The 23,942-nt window shown below is 46.0% G+C and overlaps 3 protein-coding genes across 6 annotated transcripts in view; 1 reads left to right on the forward strand and 2 right to left on the reverse strand.

Moving 5' to 3' along the window:
* dock11 (dedicator of cytokinesis 11) overlaps window positions 1-3,080 on the reverse strand; it is a 57,891-nt gene extending 54,811 nt beyond the window's left edge. For all 4 annotated transcript variants that reach the window (XR_011178757.1, XM_069159159.1, XM_069159158.1 and 1 more), the window contains exon 1: window positions 2,751-3,080. Coding sequence is in view for 3 of the 4 variants with exons in the window: in XM_069159159.1 (XP_069015260.1) it covers window positions 2,751-2,855 (105 nt within the window). In the remaining variant the exon portion in view is untranslated. The remainder of the gene's footprint in view (window positions 1-2,750) is intronic.
* Window positions 3,081-3,607: 527 nt separating this feature from the next.
* haus4 (HAUS augmin-like complex, subunit 4) lies at window positions 3,608-8,002 on the reverse strand. Its single transcript, XM_069159162.1, has 9 exons — window positions 7,616-8,002; window positions 7,239-7,378; window positions 6,893-7,024; window positions 6,198-6,338; window positions 5,987-6,083; window positions 5,742-5,887; window positions 5,398-5,528; window positions 5,177-5,245; window positions 3,608-5,035 (listed from the first exon to the last, which is right to left on the reverse strand). Exons 1-9 carry the CDS (start codon window positions 7,680-7,682, stop codon window positions 4,849-4,851), a joined length of 1,110 nt encoding a protein of 369 aa, XP_069015263.1. The 5' UTR covers window positions 7,683-8,002; the 3' UTR covers window positions 3,608-4,848.
* Window positions 8,003-11,017: 3,015 nt separating this feature from the next.
* Window positions 11,018-23,512, forward strand: fxr2 (FMR1 autosomal homolog 2). Its single transcript, XM_069159163.1, is given in 20 exon segments — window positions 11,018-11,153; window positions 13,932-13,984; window positions 14,949-14,976; window positions 14,978-15,043; window positions 15,687-15,761; window positions 17,151-17,228; window positions 17,230-17,300; window positions 17,513-17,606; window positions 17,939-18,055; window positions 18,233-18,403; window positions 18,541-18,619; window positions 18,779-18,936; window positions 19,484-19,570; window positions 21,096-21,315; window positions 21,431-21,604; window positions 21,946-22,061; window positions 22,063-22,141; window positions 22,270-22,377; window positions 22,496-22,584; window positions 22,698-23,512. Coding segments are annotated over 20 exon segments (2,025 nt in total). The 5' UTR covers window positions 11,018-11,102; the 3' UTR covers window positions 22,809-23,512.
* The last annotated feature ends 430 nt before the right edge of the window (window positions 23,513-23,942 follow it).

Genomic DNA, 23,942 nt, shown 5'->3' on the forward strand with positions numbered 1-23,942 from the left:
GCGTGACGGGCCGATAAAATCAGCTGGTCGATGCATCAGTCCGGCTCTGTAACAGTTTTCCATCGGACACCTGAGAGCAAACGGCAACATTTAAAGTATGTTTAAACTAGAATCAAGTCTCTGTTCTGTTCTGTACAGAGACATAACCCTGACTAAACACCAGAGACACAAGAGGAGGTGGTACCCCACATGGCGTCAGACGTCTATATGTCAGGGGTTCTACTGATTTAAGAACCAAGTACTTCGTTACTGTCCACAGGTTCCATGACAAGTTTATGTGACAGACCGCGAAACACAAATGCAGCAGTGCATTTCTCAAGAACTCCAGAAAACCCAGTCATCAGCTGATGGGAATTCTCATAAATCAACTTAATAGTTGTCAAGGAATTAATTGCCTGAATGGTTTGAGGGAACAAAAACAAAAAGTCACGCGCGTTCTTCTCTGCTGTTTCCTTTTAGTCTAAGTTTGATTTGACTTTCTGCTTGGAAACGGGCAAGACTGGATTCTTCTTCTTCTCCTCCTTCTCCTCCTTCTTTTTCTCCTCCTCCTCCTTCTCTTTCTTCTTCTTCTTCTCCTCCTTCTTCTTCTTTTTCTCCTCCTCCTTCTTCTTTTCCTCCTCCTCCTTCTTCTTCTTCTTCTTCTCCTTCTTCTTCCCCTCCTCCCCCGCTCCTCCTCCTCCTCTTCCTCCTTCTTCTTCTTTTCCCCCTCCTCCTTCTTTTTCTCCTCCTCCTCTTCTTCCTTGTCCTCCTCCTCCTCTCCTCCTTCTTTTTCTCCTTCTTCTTTTCCTCCTCCTCCCCTCTCCTCCTCCCCCTTCTTCTTTTTCTCCTTCTTCTTTTCCTCCTCCTTCTCCTTCTCCTCCTTCTTCTTCTCCTCCTCCTCCTTCTCTTTCTTCTTCTTCTTTTTCTCCTCCTCCTCCTTCTTCTTTTCCTCCTCCTCCTTCTTCTTATTCTTCTTCTTCTCCTCCTCCCCCTGCTCCTTCTTTTTCTTCTTCTCCTCCTCCTCCTCCTTCTTCTCCTCCTCCCCCTTCCTCCTTCTTCTTCTTTTCCTCCTCCTTCTTCTTCTCCTCCTCCTCCTCCTTTTTCTCCTTCTTCTTTTCCTCCTTCTCCTCCTCCCCTCTCCTCCTCCCCCTTCTTCTTTTTCTCCTTCTTCTTTTCCTCCTCCTTCTCCTCCTTCTTCTTCTTCTTCTTCTGCAGAGCGTGGAACTTCTCCTTCTCCTTCTTCTTCTTCTCCTTCTCCTCCTCCTCCTCCTCCTTCTCCTTCTTCTGCAGAGCGTGGAAGCGAACCCTTCTTCCAACCGGACGGACTTTACAGAGATGATGAAGTGAAGAATGAGCCCACCGCCTGGGTCACAGAGGAAGCGTGGTCACGGCATGCCTGAGGGAATCCCCATGTGAGAGGAGCACAGGCCGTGCACCCTCCACAAAACAGCATTTGTTCTCAGTGAGCAAGCCCGCCATTTACTCCGTGAAAAGGGCAGCAGCCAAACATGAACTTATCCAGAGCAGAAAAACACGCACATATCAGACGTAGCTACGAGTGGACACACAACACTCCCACCTCTGTTGCGGGAATCCAAACCCTATCACGAGATTGTTACGCTTTGCGTAATACTCCTCGAGATGATCATCATAAGACTATGAACTAACCCCGAGGGGAACAAGAGTTTTCCTCTTGAATAAACTCATCCGGGGCACCTCTCTAAACGGCCGGAGATGTGCGACTGTCGCGCGGCGTCACAGGCTGCGGTTTGTCACCGTCACATCATGAAAAAGTGGACGACTTGCCAGATGGCTTCAGTTCCAACCAAAAGAAAACAAGATGTCATTAGGCGAGCGACGATATGCACTGAAATCACTGCGGCCGAGTTTCAAGACAAATGTCACGCCACGGATTTAGTGACATCAAAATCATTCCACACGCCAATGCTGTATTAGCACGATCCTAAATGCTATTCATCCCAAGCCACTGCGCCTAATCCCTCTCATTATTGCAGTCTGTTGAGCCACTCTGAGCCCCCCAGCACTGCCACTCACTCAAAACGCTTTTGCTTTGCACATTCATTATTATCAATATACATCAGTTATGAAGACAACGGACATGACTGCCCTTTTTTTTTCTTTTTCTTTTTTGCACTATGTGGCAATTTTTACAGGAAATATAAAGAGGCACACACACACACACACACACACACACACACACACACACTGATCCAAGGCAAAGACAGGGAAGCCATGCTGCAGCTGTCCAACTGGCACTGCTCCCCATCCGCCAGCACACAAAAGGAGCCGCACAAGACTGAAAAAAGCATGTGTGCCCGTGGACAATGTCATACTACGGTGTGATGCCGGCAATCGGAAAAGCAAGCAGACACACGGGAGCTCGACTTCACAGCATGCAATTGCTCCCGTGGTGACCGGTCTTTGAACATTACAGAGGATGCAGCAGAGCCAACGGCGCCGCGCATTCAGAGACATAGCAGAGGTCCACGGCGGCTCCACCGGTAGAGACCGGCGGCACGAGGACAGACAGGGACTGAAAACTGAGGGTGGTGGGGGGGGAAAGAAAAAAAAAACACAATTGAAAGAACAGCAGCGGCATAGAAAGAGGAAGAAGAAAACAAAGGTGTATTATCCCCGCGATAGGACAGAGAGGAAGGGAGTTATCAGGCCAACCCGGTCAGTTCAGTTATCCCCGTGAGCGAAAATGACCGCAGTCGGTCCGCGGGACCGCATTGACGGCTCAAGCTCACCTCGAGGTCCACGGTGCTCCTCACAGCCTCCGACACGCTCTGCCTGACTTCCGCGGCCGTCCCGGGTTTGCTTAACCTCTTTGTGAATTTTCGCACCTCAGACATCGCGCCCCTCCGGTTAAAATCCACTTCTTAGCGCCCGGTGTGAACGTGAGCATTACCGCGGTGCCGGACGGAGCGGCGGCGGGCGACAAGCGTTCAGTGACAGCCAGATGTGCGTTTGTGTTGGATGTGAACCAAGCCAGCGGTTCACGTCGCGAGGCGGGGCTGCAGCTGCTGCTGCTGCTGTAAGTGATGATGAAGGAACCCAGAGAGGGATTTACAGCGCGAGAGGCTTCACTCTTACCCACTTCCGTCTCCCTCCTCTCCTCCCCTCCCCTCCCCTCCCCCGGCGGAAAGCAGACTCACCAAAGATCGTCAGTGTGACAGGACAGCAAAGTGTGCGTTTTACCGGATATGAATAGGGTTGAACAGATGTGTTTAATAACCCACAAGGGGAAACGGCAATGAGGGAATTGGCTTGTTTAAAATAGTGCTCAAGACTAAAACCTAAATTTTTTTTTTTTTTTTTTTTAAAAAGTCATTTGAAATAGTTTTATAGTGGACAGCTTTAAATTGTTTCTGGGTACCACTACTTTTAAAAACACAATTTCTAGCTCATTAGAAGCTAAATAGTGCGTGGATAGCATTAGAAAAAAAAAATACTGAATATGGAAGTAGGACAATTTGAACCTTTTTTTTGCCAGTTGTGATGAAGACTAATATGCCAGTGACCAAATCTCGAAAACACAAATTCAGGCATACAACTTATTTATTCAATAAATAATGCATGTAACCAATTTATTAAATAAATGCTATGTGAGGAGTTAGAATTTCTTTCCAACTGGTGAGGAGAAACTGAGCTCATCTTATAGCTTGATTTATTAAAAAAAAAAAAAAAAATTGCTCTTAACAACATTGAATTTAGAGCTGTTAAAGTCCTGTGGAAGTATTAAGTCCAATTCAACATTGTTTAATTTCAATAAATGTCGTGAAATTTTAAATGCCATCCCTACAAGATCTAGAGTAAAAGTTGATAGTATACTGCCATCTGGTGGATCGGGGAGTCCAAGTTTGCATTATTTGTCTGGTATCAAAGTACATTTTCTGCTATGGAACAGGTACAATTCCCTAATTAGTTAACAAACAATCACTCTAGAAATATGAAAAGACTAAAACTCCCTCAGAAGAAGCCATCACTGAGGGCAACAAGGACATTACTGATGGTTGTTGTAATCTTCCATTAGGATTCATTTTATGTTGTTAGTGCATATGAGCAGCATCATTTACACCGACTAGAGTTTGGCTATATAGGGCACACCTAAAATAGATTGGCGTTATTCTCTTGCATGACACCCATCATATGTGAGAGGATGCCGTGTACATGTCCAGACCTGTCTTCTATACATTATTCTCTCCACACAGCTCCATAGAGAAGAAATGTCTGCTCAGAGAACCAAGTTACAAGAATTCAGGACATGATTAATTTGGAGACTCCTAAAGATGATGTAATAGCTTAATTTATTTTCCCCCAAAGTCTATATTGCAATACATGAAGGGAGGTAAGCTGTTAAAGGAAAGGTTAAATGAAGTCACTGAGCAGATGCTTCACAGTTGCATATGTCATTCTGGGGCAGAGTTTCCTTGCGGTGTCAGTATAAATATAGTCATTCTCATTCCCTTTCGGTAATGTAAGCAGATATACAAGATGTCATGAGCTTAGCGTAAAACTGCATCTTATTAAAATAGTAAGAGACATTAAACAAGCTTTGAACTGAATTTGGGTTTTGGTTAGATAAAGAGAAAGCAGAAATTCTGATTACAATGGCGATGGAATAAAGAGGTTCGACTATTTTAGGAAAACTGAATTAATTAAACAACACTGTTGAGTCAGGAGCTCTGATGGAGCCTTCAATTATCCCACTTACTACTGTACATGCTACAGTGTTTCTGGAGCCCAAATGTCCACACAGTCTCAGTGTCCAGCGTGTCACTCTGTGCGAATACACGCTATGAAAAGGGAAATGCTGGCTGTGGTCTCAGCATCAGACTCCGATCTTTACTTGTCATTGTAGTGGGTGAATTCCTTCAGAGCCCAGCTCTTCATCTCTATCTCCCGCCGTAGTCTGCAGTACTCCTCAGCCAGGGCCTCAAACTCTTTGCCCAGGATCTCAAAGGAGGCCAGTTTTGACTTGACAGAGTGCTTCTCTGCTTCGCAGGCCTTCAGCTCAGACTCCAGCTTCTCCCTGCAATGAGGCAAAAAAGACAAAGCATGTTAGATTTGCACAAAGAAATCAGCCAGAATGTGGCTTCTATATAACTGCATCCAGCAACAGCAGTGTGCATTCTCGCAAAATGAATCAGACATAAGACAAATATTATCTTACCTTATGTTTCTATGAGCAGTTATTGACTCTGCTGTGTACGTGTCCAGCTGAATTTCCACCATCTCAGTCCTTTGAAGGAAGAATAAAACATGAGAGATTAATACTGAACATCTCCAAACATGTCATCATTGTGTTCCACAATATATTTATTCTCCTAATACAGTAAGGCCTTCTGAAAGATAGCACCGACATACACAAGTAAAGCACCGAAAACGGCTTACTTTATCTTCTGTAAGACTAATTCACATTTGCCTTCAAAGTAATCTAATTTCTTCATGTCCAGATCGGTCTGGGTCTTCAGCCTGTGGTCCAAGATAAGACACTGGAGAAGCTGAATGCACTTTGTCAGCTCCTGGTCAGGGAAGGAAAGAAAGAACAGAAGACAAAATATTGTTTACATTTACACCTTTAATGCACCAGAATTTTTTTTTGTTTGGAAGCAGTGAGTGTACAGTATGATCCCCAAATTCTAGGGTGTCCTCATCACATCATACTGAATGTGGCAACCTGCAAGAAATCAGAGAAACTAGGATCCTTTTCTAAATACATTCATAGGAGTACTTACTGAGAGGTAGAGCTGGGTCTGTCTCTGCAGAAGAACGGTGTTTTCCCGGCAGCTCTCCTTCAGACTTTCTGCTCTTTTCCTCTCTTTGTCCAGCTGGGCTGACAGATGAGACAATTTGGTGGTCTTCAGACCTTCACTCTCATTGTCTGCAAGAGATTACAAAACAAAATCTTGGTCGGCAAACGAGAGGTCCAATTTTAAAAAGGTAAAGACGGGTAAGTTCCATCTCCTTTTCGCTTCCGTACCTCGTTCGGGCTGATAGTAAGAGAGCAGGCTCAGACACTTTTCCTTGAGGTGTTTCTCCAGCTGTCGGGGTAAACTCTGTCTCATTCTTTGCACATTCTGGTAAACACAAATACAGCGTGAGCGTCAGGAAAAGGAAAACCTTTTATTGATACAAGTTCAGAAAGAACACATCGTCAAAACCGAGATTTCAACCGTAGTCTTATGACTCACCTTCTCTAATGGCATGAGCTCCATCAGGTGTTGGGGGGTCAGGCCCAGTACAGAGGGCTGGTCCTGGTTCGTAGTGCTACTGGGATCCAGCTGTCTGACACACTGAGCCACCAGCAGACACTTCTCCATCGTCTCATAGAACTACACCCAACCAAAGTGTGCGTTACATTCTTTAACATCATCATCCCACAAAAAAACAAAAAACACATCTTGTGTAAACATATACCAGGCAATTAACCAATAAAATATTATAGAACTGCCAAGAATAATAATTCTTCCATTAATAATCGATTAGTTGATTGATTAAAAAAAAATTGTCGCCAACTATTTTGAAAACCTATTAATCATTTTGAATCTTTTTTTTTTTTTTTTTTAATGCCAAAATGCTCAAATTTCCAGATTGCAGCTTCTTCAAATGTGAATATTTTCTGGTTCCTTTAGTCCTTAATGATAATAAACTGAGCTGGTCGGGACAAAACAAGACATTTTAGGCTGCACCCTGGGGAATACTAGCGGACCTTTTTCACCATTTTAAAAGAAAAAATAGCTCGTTGATTCATCAAGAAAATAACCGACAGATTGAAATAATCATTATTTGGTATAATGTTTCTTTAGCTACAATTTGGACCAAAGAATGTGCAAAGAAAGCTGTCTGTGCTTTTATGAACGAGCGCAAATAGGTGTGTGAGGCGTACCAAGTTCTGGTCAGGAGGGACAGTGGCATGGTGCTTTCTGACACAGTGGTTCTGGATCATCTCCTGCAGCCCTCTGTGGAGGCTCTCGGCGCGCAGCCACTGACGCCTCTGGCTCTTCAGCTTCTGCTCAGCCTGGAGGAAAGCAGCAGGTCGGGGAATCATTCACACACAAAAAAATAAAAACTTACAAACTGTGAAACGAACCTAACCATTGTTGTTGCAGTTCTGACTGGTCGCCAGTAGAGGTCAGTAAGTCAAAGGCTATCTGCTGAGTAATTAACAACAAACGCGCAGTTCTTTGGTTCAACTTCCGTGTACTCTCAACTGCGCGGCGGACCGCTGATACCTTGTCCAGCTCTGTTTTCAGTGGGGCGCTGAGTCCAGTTTGGTCCACATGTTGTGCCAGAGTGGCCAGGAGTTTACAGAACCGAGGGTTGTGGGTCAGATCGTCCTCCGTCATGTCGCACAGAGGGAAGGAGGCCAACACTGGGTGGGAGGACAGGAAATACAGAAAACGTATTGGTTGTCACGGGACGGTTGTCGTTTCGCATTTAAGTACGTTGTTAAACATATTTAACGTTGAAATAGTATCAGAACAGGCCACATTTAAGCGCTAGGTTCATGTTGCATCTCTTCGTTTTTCTCTAATTCTGAAATAAACGTAGTTTCAGTCCTCCATTCATGTAACATACTAACAGGTACGCAGTGAATTGTTTGTCTTACCCTGTTGGTGCAGACCGTCGCCCTTCCCAAGCGACGACACGTTTGTTGTTTCGGAGCTGCCGGACATTTTCAACTGAATTGTGTTCCTTAGTGGCCAAGAAACTGGAACGTGTTTGGATTTCTGAAGCTTTTCCACACGAAAGGCGACATGAAACTGAAATGTGGACTTCCTGGATCAAATTGCGCGCGTGTCCAGGATGCTTTGCTGTTGGCTAAAATTGGCCCACGTGGTCAATACAGCCACACCGAGCCCTCCCTATCTCGCGAGATCTGTATGATGTTCGCGGGAGCGCGCACAGCACAAACGAAAATAATCGGAGATTTTAATGATTTCGAAGGAAAATTTGTGTTTAATAACAGCATAATCCCGATTGCCATTAATTAAAAAAAAAAATTAAAAAAAAGAAAGATTTGGATTAAAGACTAAATTGATTTTAAAAACATTGACTATTATTTTAAAAATTTTAATGAAAAAATAAAACTGGCAGAAATGCTCACATCATGTTTTATTATGCAAGCCATTTTTAGTCGTTGCAATTTGTATTTGTGTATATTTTATCCACATTGGTAATTAAAAGTGCTTAACATAAAGAAGATAAAATGAAAGAGTACAGGAAAAATTTAAAAAAAAAATAAAACACTTAAAAAGTACCAGGTAGGTAAATGTAATCAAACTATTTCAAACTCTGAAAACAAATATTAGAATTGGACAATAACAACATCAAAGCACAACTTACACACAAATGTATTTTGGACTTAATAAAAGAGAATGATAACGTGTAATAATAACACTATGAAATCAAGTTCCAATCGTATATTAATCAGTATTATAAAAAAAACGGAGATCCCTGATCAGCCCTAACAATTGCTTCTCAGTTTATCATTTAAGTAGCTCATTCATCTGACAGAACTACAGATATTCTCCCGACACAAAACAGACAGCTCATGTTATTATCAAGGGGCTTGAAATATGACTGTCCAAAATCTCAACTACTTACAATCATAATTTGGGAGGACGTAAAAGGCCCACACTGCTGCTGCACCATGCCTCAAACGTATTCTCCAAAGTGTGATTAAAATTCATGAATAACACAAATCGTGAGTCATGTCAGTTCTGGGATTGGAATTTAAAATCTATAAATGACCAAATTCAGTAACATGGATGGCAAAAATACACACTCTGTTGTTCACTCTACTAAACATGGACTTTCAGAATGTTCTTCGCCCAAATCCTCTGGGCCTAGCCTGTTCCAAAATTAGATGGAATAGTAAAAAAAGAATAGTTTCTTAATCAATAAACTGGATGCAGGAGATTTAGGAAAATTATATGAGGTGATTATGGGCCCCTATGAAAAGATACACGCTCTCTGAATCTCACCCTGTGTTTTATGCCCATAATAACAGAGGTCCTTCACGGCAAAGGTTGTTCACTGCATGGAGAAGGTGTTTTTTCCCACTTTCTTCCTTCTTGCTGCAGCAGCATACAATTAATTCAAAGACAAGTAGCGATGTCCCTCAACAAGTAAAATTTTGAGCTTCACGAGACGGGTTAGCGAATAACATATTTATTATCATGATTTCTTATTATAAGTACTTAAAAGTTGATTCAAAAGGATAACTTGATTTGGCTCACCATTTTCGGTCTCTCAAGTCAAGTCAAGTAAATTAATTTTACTTGGAACAGTATCAGAAATCAGAAATCAGAAATTTGGCCTCAGGGGTTTTACAGTCTGTTCAGCATAAACACCTTCTGTCATAAGGAAAAATTCTCCCATAAAAACCCTCTCTGCACGGTTCTTTCAAAGGCCTTCACCCACCTTCTGCTGTCAGTATCAAATACTCAAGAATCTGGTTATATCCTTGTTATGCACACATTTAATGGCCTTGTCAAGACTTTGTACAAGATGGATTGAAACAATAAACTCATCAGTCCCTGTATTCACCACTTTCTCTCCTGTAAATACTCAATCTGGGGTTCCACAATTGCGAGTGTTCTTGTACTGCGTGGCTCTAACCACCATGACCTCTGGCCTCTAATGTGTGCTTCTGCTGTTTCCTTCTGCTTCAGCTGTTTCCTTGCATCAATCCTTGTCCATATCTGGTCCTCTTCATTTCTGCTGTTTTGCAACCATACCCCCACCTAACTTTGACCACACTCTTTCACACTTCTGTGCTCATTATTCTTCTCCAGTAAGGTGCTCTAGTTTTGTGGATCAACATAAAGTGATTAGAGTTCGCAAAAAGTAGAAAGTAAATCCCTAAAATAGTGAATTTTTTTTTTTGGTCTTATGCAGTCTGAATATTTTATCATCTGACGTAACTTTCGCTTGGTACATAATATATTGCCTGTAGTAAGTAACTTGACTGTAGTACTGTTTACACAATAGCTGGTGGTCCTCACTCATCAATGAGTGGGCTAAATAAGATATGGGAGCCAGTCAATTTCAGTAACATTATAACTGACACGGGATCAAACCAATGGATTGTGTTAGGATGCGACTCTCTCCATTTGATTGGTCGCCCTTTTTGGCCAGCCCTTATTTCCTTAACCAATGAACGAAAGACAAAGTTGACTGTCGTGGTGTTCGACCAATGACAGACCCGGGTTTCCTTCTGGGCGGGTCTCCGTGCGGAGGGGTGGGGTGTTCGAGGTCATTCAGTCCCTCTCTGATTCACTCTATCGGCGTGTGTTTGAGGGGACGGGTAGTAATGGAGTAAAGGAGTCGCCGGGCGGTAGTACATCACGAACGCTTATTTTTGGGGGGAAACAAACGCCGCTGAAAATCGCACCGCAGACCGAAGAAACGACCGACCGCCCCCCCCTCTCCCCCGGTGACGACTTCTGTGAAATTACTCAACGCAAGCGACTGCGCCACACGCGCCACCAACAAAACGCAGCCGGGGCTAATCACATGCTAGTCGGCTAGCATCCCTGAAAACCGACGGGATCAAGGTGTTGATAGCTAGCCTCCCAGCTAATTATCCAGCAAGCTAGCCATCCCTCCTGCCGTTAGCATCGCCAGCTCGCTTCTCCTCCTCCTCCAACCACCTCCTCCTCCTCCTCGCGCACATCGGAGACTTTTGCTCGCGGAGGAGCCCGGCGGCAGGCAGGTCGCGAGCGCCAACTCCCACATTCGGACAAAAACAAGACCGCGGTGCCTCCGGACCGGACCGGACCGGACCGGACCGCCCCTCGCTGCTGGAAGACAAGCGTCTGCGTTGCATTAGTTGACAACCATCACACCCATCTCTCTCTCTCCTCCCCCCCTCTCCTCTCCTCTCCTCTCCTCTCCTCTCCCCTCCTCTCCCCCCCCCCCCTTTCACCTCTCGTCCCCTCTTCTTTCCTCCTCCACCCGAAACACTGGAAATCCACAAGCGGCCGGAGAGCGGCGAAGGGCCGGCGAAGCTGGGGGCGGTAACGTTACCGGACTCGCAGGGAGTCGTAACGGCTCCGGACGACCACAGCCGCGAGGAGCCGCCGACCAGCATGGACGGGCTCGCCGTGGAAGTTCGCGGCTCCAACGGGGCCTTCTACAAGGTAATCCGTCTCCGGTTGCCCCGGTTGAAAGTTTTGTTTCTTGGTAAACTTGTTAGGTTTCGTTCTCCCCGAGCCTCCGGCCCCCCCCCGGCTAAACGTTAGCTCGGGTTTTTCAGTCCTGACAAACAGGGATGGCTTTTTTTTTTTTTTTGCGTTGGCCATTGTGGGGTGGGCTGCTGCTAGCCTGCTGCTAACAGTGAAGCTAGTACACTTTGTCATCACCATGTATGGCCTATATTTGTTCGTGTATGGCAGATGTCAAGAGGAGATCGGGCTGGAAACGGATTGCCCGTCGTTTTGAAATGGCTCACGGTGGTGATCGTAACATGTCGCTTTGTTGTGAGGTGTTGTGGGGATGAGAGCGTTTAAAACAGGAGCGAGCTGCTAACCAGACTGCTGTTCCTCCATAGAAGTGTGATGTGATGCTACACCAAAAAGCTCACACACTTAATAATTGATTTGGTAATAATTGACTACCTTAATTCACTTGTTTGTTACTCTGACCAGGAAGAACCTGGGAGTCGTGGTTTCTGTTTCATTTCTGAGTAATGTTTGGAAGAAAGTGTACTTTTATATCCAGACACAGGACCTGGAGTCTTTTTTTTGTTGTTGTTGCTGCTGTGTCATAGTTTGGTTCAGACATGTGACTTTCCGTTGAATCTGTTTTTAGTTGTTAGTGATATACGTTTGGGTCCTGGTGGACATCGCACGTTCAAACTTTGGGGATTTCACAAGATTGAAGCTTAAATTGAGAGTTAGTTCCGCTGTAATGGTCGAAGATCCATATTCATCTTCTCTCTGCCTTCTAATCTCATCCACGGCCACATCTCTTACTTCTATTTCTCTGTTTAAACAGATTTATTAGTCCACTCTCTCTCTCTCTTCTGTCTTCAACCTCTCAGACAGTCAGCCGGCCACATGGTGGTTTAGTGAAGACCCTATATTTACTCTCCTCTTGCTGCTTCACCTGTTGTTCTGTCTTACATGGTGACAGTTTGGCTCTGACGTGGATGAACTCTTTCCACTTAACTCTGTTACGTCCAGTATCTCACAGCTCTCAATTTGCGGATGACATGGACACATAACTGTGTTAGTGACGCTCTAAATGTAATTTTACAGTATGTATTTTGTCCTTGACAGAAGAAAGTGGGACTGCTTTTTCTTTTTTTTTTCTTTTGTGATTGACACATGGTATAAAAGGATTTTACACAATTCACCTCGGTGTCACTGTGAATCAGTCAGTTTCTTTCTTTTTAACTATGAATCAGAATCATATATATATATATATATGTATATATATATATATAAACATGGTCGGGCAATATGGCAGCTGTCAGGAAAGTGGACCTTTGTAATGTTTATAGTCTTCTGCAGCAGCAGACGATAGACGAACAAATTCAAAATAAGGATTCAAATAATTTTGGTATTCTGTGGCTGGAAATCTTGCATTGACATCACTCTTTTTTTCCCCCAATTCATATATAATGTGTTATAAGTAGGCTAGTCAGACGAATACATCTGAACATATCGAAAAGGGTGTATTTGATCTGTCGGGCTAGTGTGTCCGTGTGTCATGGGCACCACATGGACCTGCATGTGGATGAAGTGACGTCATCACGAGGCTGCCCATGACCCCTCAGCGCTCCCATGTCTCCGCTAGGCATGTCACCCTAGAAAGAGGGCTTGTCTGCCCTTTGACCTGGTAGTGCCCAGTGGAACAATATTAAACCTGACAGAACATCCGCATGCTGTCTCCTAATGTGACCCCAGGAAATTGGAGGACGAGCACTTTTTCAGTCGGACCTTTTCCAGAGACTAGTCAGCTCCAATATTAGGGCCCTGCAATTTGAAGCGGTAGACGGTCCCCTGCAGCTTGTGTTCACGTTGGTGCAGAGGCAAGTTTTGATTTCTAACCAGGACATAAGGAAGTGGTGAATGATACCCATAGTTGTTGTTGGACTGTTTCAAGGGAGTAAAAATCCCACCTGTGTCCACACACACACACACACACACACACACACTGCCCCTGATCCAAGGCCCAAAACCCCTGGCCAGCTCTTCTAGTGCAAAGGCAGCACCTTGGCAACAGGTGAATCCACACCCTCACTTTCAACCCCCGGGCATGCTTGCGGCTGAAGACACTGTCTGCCATCTCTGTCCCATATATAGTAGTGTCACACTGAGGGACATGTCACACCCACTAGTTTTCCTCCTGTCTCTTCTTTGCTCAGCACTGGGGGTGTTAGTGAGAGTTTATGGCATGCGCCGACAGATTTGTGGATGGTAATGATGGACAAGTAACACGTTTAAGTTATCTCTGTCGTAACAGCCGTCTATGGGCTCTCGCTTCATCTGTCCATATAGGCCGAGTGAGGGCCTCCGTTCCCTGTGCACGTGCCCTCATGATCGTTCCTCGTGCACAACTATTGTCTCCCAGCTCACACACAGAGGAGTCGCGTGCATCTTAATGCTGTTGGCGTATCGGCGTGTATGTGCGCGAGAGAGATCTCCAGGGCTGCCCGTGCTGTCGGGAGAAGTCAGTGTTCCTCGTCACTTTATCCGGCGCAGAATTTGCAGCCAGAGAATTGTGTCAGTGATGTGATGTCTTGGCTTCCGAAAGAGCCCGAGATGCTCTTTTTCAGCAACAGTCACACTATTGGCCTAGCACGGCTTACAAGCCAGCTGTCTGTGTTGTTTACATGCTAAATCAAACGCTCCCAGCCCCACCCCTCATGCATTCACGGGAATAAAGTCCTTTCTCTGTGTTTTTTCTTTTAGGGTTATATCAAAGATGTCCACGAAGACTCACTCACAATTGTTTTCGAAAACAAGTAAGTTCTCTCTCTTTTACCCACTCCTGTATGTCTGCGTTACGATAACTAATCCTTGTGCAGGGCAACTTTTAAATTAGCATGCCTGGTTGAGGGCTGTGCTTTACCCAGGCATTTAAAATTGTCCTCTTCAGCACATGTGCTTGGCATGCAGCTGTCCATACACGTCTCTTAACAGTTTTTTTACCTCCTGCTCCAACCCCTTCCGGCCCTGCCATCCTGGCGGCATGCTTTTCTATACTCTTCCCCCCCCCACCACCCACCCACCCATCCCTCTGGTCCCTCTTTATCTACTTGGCTCAGAGAACAGATCGGGGTCCTCCTAAAAATAGTGAGCCACGGTATGCGAGGTGGGAGGGGTGGTGGCCCGTGTCATTTTCGGGATGGTTCCTTTCCCCTCCTTCTCCTTTTACTTTCTCTGAGCACATGGAGGTGTTGGTGTAGCTGGTTGTATAAGACGGTGAATGAATGACGCACAATTTTGGTCTATAATGACAGAAAGAAGCCTCTCAATAGAGAAATCCTATGAAATCTGTGATTTTTTTAAATGACCAGAAGAGGGTTTTTTAGTAAAGGAACATAGAAATGTGCTGGTGTCTGGTGCCATCATCTCAAGTTTCACCTTTGAAAATCATTGACTTTAATTGGCACTCTGTTGAGCTACGTTCAAGTGTTTATTCATCGAAAAGGGACGTCGTGCAATGAACAGTCACTTACTGGCCAGACACCGATTCTCCAACTTCCACATTAAACCTAATGAGGCATTTTTTTTATTTTGTATTCTTATTATGTCTATTGATGTGCCGCACAGCATTAAGGGGAGAAACGCGCGCGATAATTACAATCCCGGGACGACGCGAGTAGAAAAGAGCTTGAGCTTGACTGCCTGGACTTCATTTAGTTACCTGCGATTGTTGATAAGGTGACAAGTGTTTGTGTTTTGTCTGTCTCGTCTCGCCCGTAGCTGGCAGCCAGAGAGACAGTTGCCCTTCAGGCGACGTGCGGTTGCCTCCTCCAGCCGAGTACAACAAGGATATTGGTGAAGGAGAGGAGGTGGAGGTGAGGTCTGACACTTTGCATCCGTCTGACTCAGCTCAGACACCTACATTTTTTTGCTAACCTCGTGTCTCAAGGCCTCGGGTCTCTTTGCACTTCAGACAGATAATTATTGTCCAGCAGTGACTTTCCACTGTGATTTCTTTGGCCTTTCAAGCAGACTCTAAATTATGAAAAAAAAATAATAATCCAAAATGCTAAAAAAAAATAAAAATCCAAAATGAAGCTTAATTTATTTCCATTTATGTTCTTTTGGGAAGCAGGTTAGAACCAAATATTACTATGTGCATATTTACAGTGTGAAATCATATTATCTGTTGTGGAAATTTAATATATTGCTTCCATTTTGTACAGCCAGAGTGAAATTTATTACTCTGTTGACTCAATGAATATGTTCAAATAATGTTACCCCCACATGCGACGCATCCTAAATACGAGGCCGTGGATTCATAGGATTGCATTTTAAGACGGGTCGTGGCCATTTGCTTTCTTAAACAATGCAACCGATAGCATCTTCACTGTCACCACATCTTTCCACTTTCTACTGCATAAACACTTAAAAAAAAAAAAAGATGATTTTTAAATTTTTTTTTTTATTTTATTTGGTGTCTGATTTAGCTGCCGTTCACTATGCGTCTCCGTACAGGTTTACTCCAGGGCCAACGAACAGGAGCCATGTGGCTGGTGGCTGGCGCGGGTCAGGATGATGAAGGAGAGGTAAGTGGTTGCTAAGAGCCAATCTCGTAAGACGCGGGATAAACAAATAAACAGTGGAGACTTTATTTCCTGTCTAAAGCGGTGGTGTGACCAGAAACACCATCGCACAACACCAAGGCTTGACGCCGCTCTGTTGTCTTTTCATGTGCAAAAATAAGTTTGAAACCACGTGTTTTTTTTTTGTTTTGTTTGTTTAATCCGCTCTAATTTGCCTAATCCTCACTTTGCTAGCCCGCATTGACAATGTGCTGAAGGAATTGAATCGTTAGTTCCTGAATAATAGTTCCTGAATAATAGTTCCTGAGGCTTAAATATCCTGCAGCTACTCAATTGATAAGGACTAACACGATTGAGAAAGTGATACTTTACGTGGGTGATAAGATCCGACTGGGCTAGCTTCCTCTGCATCTCAGTATTTAATAAACAGTAATAAAGGCGAAGCAATCATCTTTCACTTTGCCTCTGTGCTCTGCTGTATTGCCAGTAAGTGTTTATTGAGTTCCACAGTACGCTGTATGCAGAGTGAATGCCGGCTCGGAGTAAGATATGTTGTACCGGGTAATAAGCTCGCAAGTCGGTGTGTCCTGATTGAGTCCGACGTTGTACCTTCAAATTACCTTCCCCACACACCCTGTGCTTCCTCACACCGACTTGTTGTGTCCAAACGGATTTGCACCAGGCGAAGTGAAAACGGGCCCAGTCGGCTTATTATGAGCTTTTTTTTTTTTTTTCTTCTCTTTCTTTTTTTCTTTCAAATTTCAAGATAATTTCAACCGGTTCTGTCTGTCAGTCACCGGCACAAGCGGCAGGTTGAATAGTGGGTCAGTGGGATGTGGAAAGGAAGGCATCGCAGTGCTACTGTGCCAAGGGAGCCGCCGGTGGTGTAGTGCTGTTATTTAGAGCGGTCTGCTAAGAGCCTGCAGGAATGTCTAGCATCGACTGATGGCTTTAATTCACTCCTTTGAACATGGAGTGGGCTTTGTTCATCTCACCGCTGCACTCTCTCATGCTTCTTTTTCTTTGTCTCCATTTTTGTTTTTTCTCTCTCTCTCTCTCTCTCTATCTTTCTATCTTTCTCCGCATCTTGGTCCGGCGCTCCTTCTGTGGTTTCATCTCGTGTTTCTTCTGAAATAGAAGAAACCAGGAAATGAGTGTAGTTTTATTTCCTAAATAAAAAAAAAAAGCTGTAGAACAACCGACAATTTTTTTTCTTCAACCTTAGAGATAGATCAGTAAATGTTCAACTTTCTAGCTGATTCAGGCTTTTTTTTTGGGGGGGGGGGGGGAATTGACGACAGCACTTTAGCTCTTTGTATATCTTGGCACGATGTTTTGAATCTGATGTTTTCTGGCCACATCATTAGACATCTGTGTCTCCTTTTGCTGCTCGCAGTTCTACGTGATTGAATATGCGGCATGCGACGCCACATACAACGAGATCGTCACGGCGGAGCGCATCAGGCCCCTCAACCCCAAACAGCCCTTCTTCTCGAACCTCCTTCCACAAGGTGCCCATCCCCATCCCAGAAGACCTGAGGGACATGTGAGTCTCGCGTACCTGTTCTTCAATTCTTAGAAATCAGAATTGGCATGAGCGGATTATTTTACCGCGTCGAGAAAAAAAGAAAAAAAAAGCCACCTTTTGAATGTTGAGCCGTAACGTCACAAGTCGTCTCGGCGAGCAGGGTCGGGATTTAACGGTCCGCCGCCGCCGAAGGGAATAACGAGGTCGACTCTCCCGTTTTCTATCGACAGCTGTGCAAATGACAACATTCACAAAGACTTCAGAAAAGCTATCGGAGCCAACTGCATCTTCTACAGCGCCCAAACACACGAACTCATTGTGCTGGTTAGTACTCCGAATACACACTTCAGCGGCCTGTTGCATTTCCTCAGATGAAGACATGATACAAAGGAGCTGTAATAAATGCTCAAACAAACCTGTGAACCTGCATGTCTCGCATGTGAATCCACATTATGACACGTGTTCTTCTTAGATGGTATTTTTTTTTAAGACTAAACATAAAAAATAAAAATACCTAAAACTTTCTCATCTTCACAAACACCAGGCAAACGATTGATGATAATTATGAATATAATAATAACCTTTTCGAGTAATTCTGAAATCATAACTTTTAATCTTGTTTTTTTTTTTTTTTTTTTTTTTTGTTATCTCCACAGTCGACAAATGAAACCACAGTAAAGCGTGCGACTCTTCTGAGTGACATGCATTTCCGCAGCATCCGTACCAAGCTCATGCTAATGTCCCGCAACGAAGAAGCCACCAAACACTTGGAGGTACAAACGCGCTCACGTGGCTGCAATTCGTCCGTGACCACAATTCTCGCTCCGCTTCCCGCTTACACATTTTGCGCGCGACCGACCCATCGGTGTGTGTGTGTGTGTGTGTGTGTGTGCGCGTGTGTGTGTGTGTGTGTGTGTTTGTGTGTGCGTGTGCGTGTTCTCTCCTCCCAGACAAGTAAGCAGTTAGCGTCGGCATACCAAGAAGAGGTGAAGGTCAGGGAGGACCTGATGGGCCTCGCCATCGGCTCCCACGGTGCAAACATCCAGCAAGCACGGAAGGTGCCGGGCGTCACCGCCATCGAGCTGGAGGAGGAAAGCTGCACGTTCAGGATCTACGGAGAGGTGCGCCGCCGAATGACGCCGCGGGCCGTGGCGCGGCGCGTCGCGTCGTCCCGGCTCTCGGCGGCTCCTGGGCCCGCGACGTGGACAGAGCGAGGCGGTGCCGTGGTTCAGGCTAACGCTGGGGTTTGTGTTCGCAGAGCCCGGAGGCGGTGAAGCAGGCCAGAGAATTCCTCGAGTTTAAAGAAGACTACTTTCAGGTGCCCAGGAACCTCGTAGGTGAGTGAGCCACATCGCGCATTCCTGAGAGAGCGCTCACGTCGTCGGTTGACAACGTCTCGCATCGTCACCGTAGCACTTAAACTCACTTATGATTACTTTTTAGTTGATTTGACTTTTTTTTTTTTTTTTTTTTTTTTTGGCCTTTCACTCCTGCAGGCAAAGTCATCGGTAAGAACGGCAAAGTCATCCAGGAGATCGTGGACAAGTCGGGCGTGGTCCGCGTCCGGATCGAGGGAGACAACGACAAAAAACTTCCCCGCGACGAGGTAGCCAGGCAGGCCGCTGGCAGGGACGACACTGCCAGCAGCAAAGAGGTGAATGAACCGATCCGCTGCTCTGCCAGTCTCCGATAACCCCCTCGCCCACCGCCCCTCGCCCCTCGCCCACCCTTTTACCTCCTCTGCTCTCCAAGAAGCAAAAGCTTCCTAGCTGCAGCGGAGTGTAAACATCCCATGTGCCGTCGCTGCTTTGACACCGTTCCGTTCTGCTGCTTTGTCGCTCTCGTTTTGTCATCAACACTTAAGTTTTCATTGCCTTACACACACACACACACACACACACACACACACACACACACACAGCCCACTGCACAGCATATGTCAGTTATATTGGATGTGTGGGCACTTGTCTCTGATGGGTTGGTGTGTTTCTGTTGAGTGTGCTTCATGTCGTTTTTTTTTTGTTTTTTTTTTAAGCATAGAAATGGTATTTATACACCAGTTCATTTTTTATTTTTTTTTGAGTAAGGTCTAAAGTATTTCCACATCACTGAAATCTCTCTGACAATAAAGACTCATCATTCAAAGTGGTGATTTTTGACCCACCCCGGCTCTTACTTCCCTCTTCTTCATGCCTCATCAGGGCATGGTTCCCTTCGTGTTCGTGGGAACTAAGGAGAACATCAGCAACGCTCAGGCTCTGCTGGAGTACCATGTGTCCTATCTGCAGGTTAGTCCGGCCTCCATTTTCACCAACAGATGGCAGCACTAGTCTTTTCTGTCTGTTTCTGTCACTCAAAAAAAAAAAAAAAAAGTCTAAAAAGAGAAGTGTATGTTCGGGACATTTCTGCCTCTTGATTGCAGCCGCATTTACCTTCATAGGAATCCATAAATATGCGTACTTAGTAGGAGAAGAAACATTTCTCAGAAGCACTGGTCCTGTGTGTGATTTGTGGGACTGAGTGGGCGTATACGTGCCGGGGTCATTTCGTATTGGTCACCTGTCTCCCGCCCGTCCACCACCACATGAGGAAAAAGCTGCTGAGAGCACCTCATTTTGCCCCTACCTCATGTGCTTTTATAAATAGCCCCTCTCTCCGGGACAGGGGGGTGAAGGGTACGCCGGAGTGTAGATTACCAGCTATCTGGACCCTCAGCTTTCCAAAATAACATCAGACTCCACCACCCTGCCTCACTTCCTTCACACCTCCCCTGAGGTTCAGCTGTCATTGGTAGAGACAGCTGTCACACTGTGATACGAAGACCCCCCCCCCCCCCCCCCCCCCCCCCCCCGCAACCCCACAACCCCACAACCCCTCCCCCAAATCACCCACCATGTAACCACCATAGAAACTGCTGTCGGTGCACTGCTGCCGTTTTCCACTCCCCTCGTCTATAAAGATGGCTCAGAAGAAAAATGTGAAATAGTAGATACTCCCAGAAGGTAATAGCTGTTCTTTTAAAGACGTATTTTAAGCGTCATCACGCATGATAAACTGGTATCGTTGAGCATTTAAACTTGTGTTTCATTAAGGGGCCATGAGAGAGAGTATTGGTTGTCACGTGGGTGTCATGGCTGTTTAGGGGATCCCCAGCAAAAATATTACTCAAGTTTGAGTATTAACCAAATGGGTTATCGAAATTGTTTTATTATACCATTTTGTCGTCCAATCCGAAGGGATTAGAAAGCGAGGGGACAGTTTCCATGGAAACAGTGCGATACCACATCTGTATCTATAACTGTGCCTCGTTTTAAACTCGGCAGTGGTTTGGAAACGATTGGTCTCGAGGACGGCCGCTGTGAAGTAAACATTGTGCTTGACCACTACAAACTAATACTTTACCCTGTCAGCCAATCACAGTCAGTCTCTTAAAGACCGGCGGGTGTTTCGACAGAATTGAGATTTTCTGTCAAAACGGTCACCGGAACAGTGAACTGTGCACATCGCTGCCACTCGGTGGCAGAATGACGGGCTCGACAAGCAGAACAAAACCAGCCCAGCACCACAGCAGATGTGAGTTCAGAGAGAACGGCTCATTCAGTTGACTTAAAAGTGAGGGAAAAAAAGTGCTCTCGCATTGCTTTTAATAACGTGCTAAGTTATCGTAGCATCCCAGTGTTGGCTCGGTCTTCTTTGCGGGGCCGGGTTATCTCGTCGTGCCAGACGGAGTGATTTTAAAACTGGAGGAGATTTTCTAAATATATTCTGCACCCGGGTGGCCACAGACTGACAAAGTGTTTCCCCGTCCCGCAGGAGGTGGAGCAGCTGCGCCTCGAGCGCCTCCAGATCGACGAGCAGCTCCGTCAGATCGGCGTCGGGTACCGCGCACCGCCGAGCCGAACTGGGGGCCCCGGTGTCGAACGGGAGAAAGGCTACCAGACGGACGAGAGCAGCAACTCCCTCCACACTTCTCGTACGTACGGGGGCCGCGGGAGAGGACGCAGGGCCTCCAACAGCCAGTACTCCGGATACGGTGAGTACGCGAGCGTCACTTGGACTTTGCGTTTTCAGAGTAATATTCAAAATACAAGTTATCTACTTTTTTTTTTTCTTTCTTTTTTTTTTAAATTTCTCTCCGCGTGACGCAGGCACAAACTCTGAACTGTCCAACGCTTCCGAGTCCGAGGAGGCCGTCGACCAGCGGCCCCGAGGCATCGGCAGCGACGAGAGGGGCTCCCGGCGGGGCGGCAGGGGCCGAGGCGCCAACTCGGGACGAGGCCGCGGGGGGCCGGGGTCCAAGCCTTCCAACTCCATCAGCTCGGGTACGCCGTGATCTGGTTCCAGAAAGACCATTTCATTTCAGTCACGAGGCTCTTCTCCGTATCGTGTGTCAAAATCTCAACCGCTACGATTTTAGAGCTTTTCCAAACCGTCGGGAGTGTTTCTGAGAAACGGCTCGCAGGGAACTCGTATTTAAGTCTCAGAGGTGCGTCCTCTTAACGAAGTAAGGAAAACTCACCCGAGTGTCACACAGCGATCATTAGTGTGCTGAAAAACCGTCCCGCCACCAACGACCAGAAGGACGCCAAACGGTGTACGCCGTCGATAAGGCAGGACGTTGAATACTTTCTTTTGAAATGGCGCGTTTCTGTGAACCCTGTAGTGCTGCGGGACCCCGACAGTAACCCGTACTCCCTGCTGGAGGGGGAGGGGGAGCTGGCCGAGACCGACGTCAGCGACGGCATGGGAGGAGACCGCCGCCGCCGATCCCGCCGCCGCCCGCAACGACCAGGAGCCCAGCGTGATGGACGCCGCCGCGGAGTCCGACGGCCAGGCGGGCCCCAGCGAGAACGGACTGGGTGAGAGCTTCGGCGTCGTGGCGTCGCCTCGGTCGCGTAGGCGTTTCGGGAAAATCGAATCTGTCGCCCTTTTTACGATCAAAAGTCGACCGGAGACGGTAACGCTCGTTTTGCTGTTTGACCGTTAGATGAGGAAGCCCGACCTCAGCGCCGCAACCGCAGCCGCCGCCGCCGTAACCGTGGTAACCGCCCAGAGGGTGGTTCAACCAGCCGTGACAGACAGCCAGCTGAAAGTGGTGAGTTCCCATTTTCAGTTGACGTGCCCCCCCTCTCCCCTCCCCTTCCCCCCCTCCCCCTTTGGACTGAACACATCCGCCGGTGGTTGTTGGAGCTAACGGAGTTGGATGTTTGCAGTGACTGTTGCCGACTACATCTCCCGCGCCGAGTCCCAGAGCAGACAGAACCTGCCCCAGAAGGAAAACCATGCCGGCCCCGAGCCAAAGGTACGGGCAGAAACACGCACTCCGACCTCGGCTTCAGTTGTCTTGACATTAATCAAGAGTATTGGATGATGATGATGATGATGATGATGATTCCCACCTTTTTGTGCCCACAGGAGAACGGCACCAGTGTCAAAAAGGAGGAGCGATCGCCCTCCAAGCGTTCCCCCAGCAAAAGCATGACCTCGGCCAGCGAGACCCTGACCTTGGTCAACGGGGTCTCATAAAGAGACGACCCCGCTCCTTGCGAACCCAAGTCTAGAGCAAGACTCCATGGCAAACTCTGTCCCTGCTTGCATTAACTTAAACCTTAAACAGATGAGTGAAAAGTACCTGACAAAATACCTGAATTCATACTATGAGAGTGAAAAAGTACAAAAAAACGACAAACGCATCTACTTAAAAACACACGTTAACGGTGTATGCTATCCTATCTATCAGTACTTAGTGCTTATTTAAAAAAAAAAACACACAAAAAAAAAACAACTAGCTTGCCAAAAAAGAGCTGGTGGATATGACTTGATTTTTAAAAATACTGAAACACGAGAAAACAGGACGAGACTTTTTTTTTTTTTTTTTTTTTTCTTTGTTTGTTTGTTTTTGAAACAGTTGTCTTTATTTGTGTCTTTTTGTTTCGTTAATGTTAATTTTGTTCATTGTTTATCACTGGTTTGGACTCGGCGGTCGCTCTCTCAACCAAAACAGACGCGTCTCTTTAACAGTGTTAAAATACCGACAAAGAGAGACGTAAGCTGTAGCGAGTGGCGTATGAGCAGACAGTCCAATAGCTTATGTGACGCGATGTTCGCACACTGAACCTGGGAGGGAAGACAGACAGACAGACAGACAGACAAGACAGACGGATTGGAATACTGATAGACATTGTGCCTTGAATTTGAAAAAAAAGAAAAATAAAATAAAAAAAACTTGAGTTTTTTTTTTTTTCTTTTCTTTTCTCCATTTTAAGTTTGTTTTTGTTTCCCGAGAGGAAGAAAAAGAGGAGGAGGCATTCTTCCAGGTGGTTTTTTTGTTGTTGTATTTGTTTGTTTTTTTTTAGTTTGGAGGAGAGATCAGACCTGTGATGAGTGAAGAGAGGATACGGGAAACGGAGGGAGTGGCTGGCCGATTGTGAGGAAAACGAAGTCAGGTGCCAAACACGAAATTCAAGGCGCTTGTCCTCATTCCGCGTAGAATGGACAGCGTTAAGGAGGGATGGGGGGGAGGGGAGACGGGACGGGACGGGACGGGACGGGAGGGGGGGTAGGGGGGTCAGTGCGTGCGTGGATGTGCGTGCACGCGGATGTGTGTGTTTGTGTGTGGGATATTTGGCAACCACAAAACTAAACTGGGAGGGGCGACGT

The sequence above is a fragment of the Embiotoca jacksoni genome, unplaced genomic scaffold (genome assembly GCF_022577435.1).
Source record: "Embiotoca jacksoni isolate LCO1_2020_lvr unplaced genomic scaffold, fEmbJac1.0.p SCAF_24, whole genome shotgun sequence".
Taxonomy (NCBI): Eukaryota; Metazoa; Chordata; class Actinopteri; family Embiotocidae; genus Embiotoca; species Embiotoca jacksoni.

Coding starts and splice junctions, on each gene's coding strand:
- haus4 (XM_069159162.1), bottom strand. CDS start 7,682: ATGTCCGGCAGCTCCGAAACAACAAACGTGTCGTCGCTTGGGAAGGGC. Junction 7,379..7,615: donor CGACGGTCTGCACCAACAGG/GTAAGACAAACA, acceptor CCTCCCACCCAG/TGTTGGCCTCCTTCCCTCTG. Junction 6,339..6,892: donor TCCCTCCTGACCAGAACTTG/GTACGCCTCACA, acceptor GGTTGGGTGTAG/TTCTATGAGACGATGGAGAA.